The following is a 1,672-nucleotide window of genomic DNA, read 5'->3' on the forward strand; positions in this document are numbered from 1 at the left end:
GTGCTCAATATGTTGGTGCACATTTCCAATGAACACTTTTAGTTCCCGCACTCCGAGTTCGGTTTTGGCACTTAGCTTTAATTCTAGCCGCTTCCTATATTTTGTTAACCATATATTACTAAGCACACAAACAAAACGCTTGCTCGCAAGTAAAAGAGCTATTTGATCTTTTAAGGCAAGATGTTGAAAAATTTGATGTAAACAATCTTCATTCAATACGTCCATAACTATGGTAAATGAATCTGAAATTCTGTAAACAAGAAGATAAATGGATTATAAGCATCTATAGAACTTACCTGTTGATTTACCCAAGACCTATTGGCTTAATTATGTACATAAAACTAAAATCAAATTTTTAATCAAATCATCGGATAAAAGCGCAAATAGTAATGTCGGAAAAACATCGATGCATCGAAAATATCGATGTTTTGCTTCTTTGCATCGAAATTTTTCCACTCGATGTATAAATAGTCGATGTATCAATGCATCGATTCATCGATGTTTTTTCAAAACTGACACCTGTAGTTCATTGAACCGTCATTCCAGTTTTTTTAACTGTACAAAAAAGAGAAGTGACTTTGACCAAAAAATTTAAATGGCTTCATAAAGTTACGTTAGAAACATAATTAGCTCAGTTGCAGAAATGTATTTCTAACATTGTATAATTCTGCTAATAACATATTTTGTTGTGAAACATTATCTGAAAAGTCCTATTCAAAGCGATGCATCGATGTATGGCTTTCGATGCTTCAAAAAATATCGATATACATTTCGATCGCAGAAAAACATCGATGTATTTTTGCCACTGAAATTCCTATAATTGCAACTATCAGCTGTTTACTACATAGTGTTGCCAAGTATTAGGCCTATTTTAAGCCAGCGTCTCATGAACGAACAACACCTGACCACGCAAGAGCAAGAGAATGAAAAAGCTCGATTTTTTATACGGGTTCCACGTCATCTTGTTTCACAAAGCAAACCTTAACCAAACAACGAAAACCAAAATTAGCCAAATTATTACACACACAATTTACGTAAAGTCAATTTAATTCAGATCCAATTGCCATGCGAATTACGAACAAATCGGTGCGGTCTCTACTTTGTATCGGAAATTTATCGAAACTTTCTCACAAAACAAAACTTGCATTTTTTCTGAGTGCGAAAAGTTAAGTTTATCAATGTGTATATCCCTAATTTAATGTGGAGACTTATAAATTTGTAGGAAGATCCTACCTTTTGCATTTTGAATTTGCGAAGAAGAACAAAAACAAAACACAGAGACTGAGAACTGTCAAATCGAATTAAGAATGTGAGCGTGGGAATGGGGTAATTCGTGATCGGAAATGGGAGAGCGAACAAAGCAATTCAGAATGGCGTGGGAAAATGGTATAAGGCCAAGGTATAAATAATATGCGAGCTCGATAGTCTAAAAAAAATTTTAAAGCTTATTTCCTTAAGGCTCTTTCTATTTACATAAAGTTTTTTTCTTCTAGGGTTCTTAAAAATTTGGCTTAACTTATGACTCATAAGGTATATATGTGAATCAATTGGTAGCACAGCTTTATTCCACAAGCCTTGGCACCTCTGTTTTAACATCTGGTTGTCAAAATTGCAACCCTACATTATTGTTTACTGTGAATTTTATCGCATTTTTTATTTATTGGTTCGTGTT

At 33.7% G+C, this 1,672-nt stretch overlaps 2 protein-coding genes across 5 annotated transcripts in view; both read right to left on the bottom strand.

Moving 5' to 3' along the window:
• LOC118738926 overlaps positions 1 to 352 on the bottom strand; it is a 1,642-nt gene extending 1,290 nt beyond the window's left edge. The window contains exons 1-2 of the mRNA XM_036469981.1: positions 309 to 352; positions 12 to 250 (exon numbers count right to left, since the gene is read on the bottom strand). Coding sequence (XP_036325874.1) covers positions 12 to 250; positions 309 to 337 — 268 coding nt within the window. The 5' untranslated portion in view covers positions 338 to 352. The remainder of the gene's footprint in view (positions 1 to 11; positions 251 to 308) is intronic.
• Positions 1 to 1,672, bottom strand: part of LOC118738885 (E3 ubiquitin-protein ligase RNF13) — a 32,966-nt gene that overhangs the window by 26,510 nt on the left and 4,784 nt on the right. The window lies entirely within an intron of this gene.

Source organism: Rhagoletis pomonella, unplaced genomic scaffold (assembly GCF_013731165.1).
Source record: "Rhagoletis pomonella isolate Grant_MI unplaced genomic scaffold, Rhpom_1.0 Rhpom_scaffold_00001, whole genome shotgun sequence".
Classification (NCBI taxonomy): Eukaryota; Metazoa; Arthropoda; class Insecta; order Diptera; family Tephritidae; genus Rhagoletis; species Rhagoletis pomonella.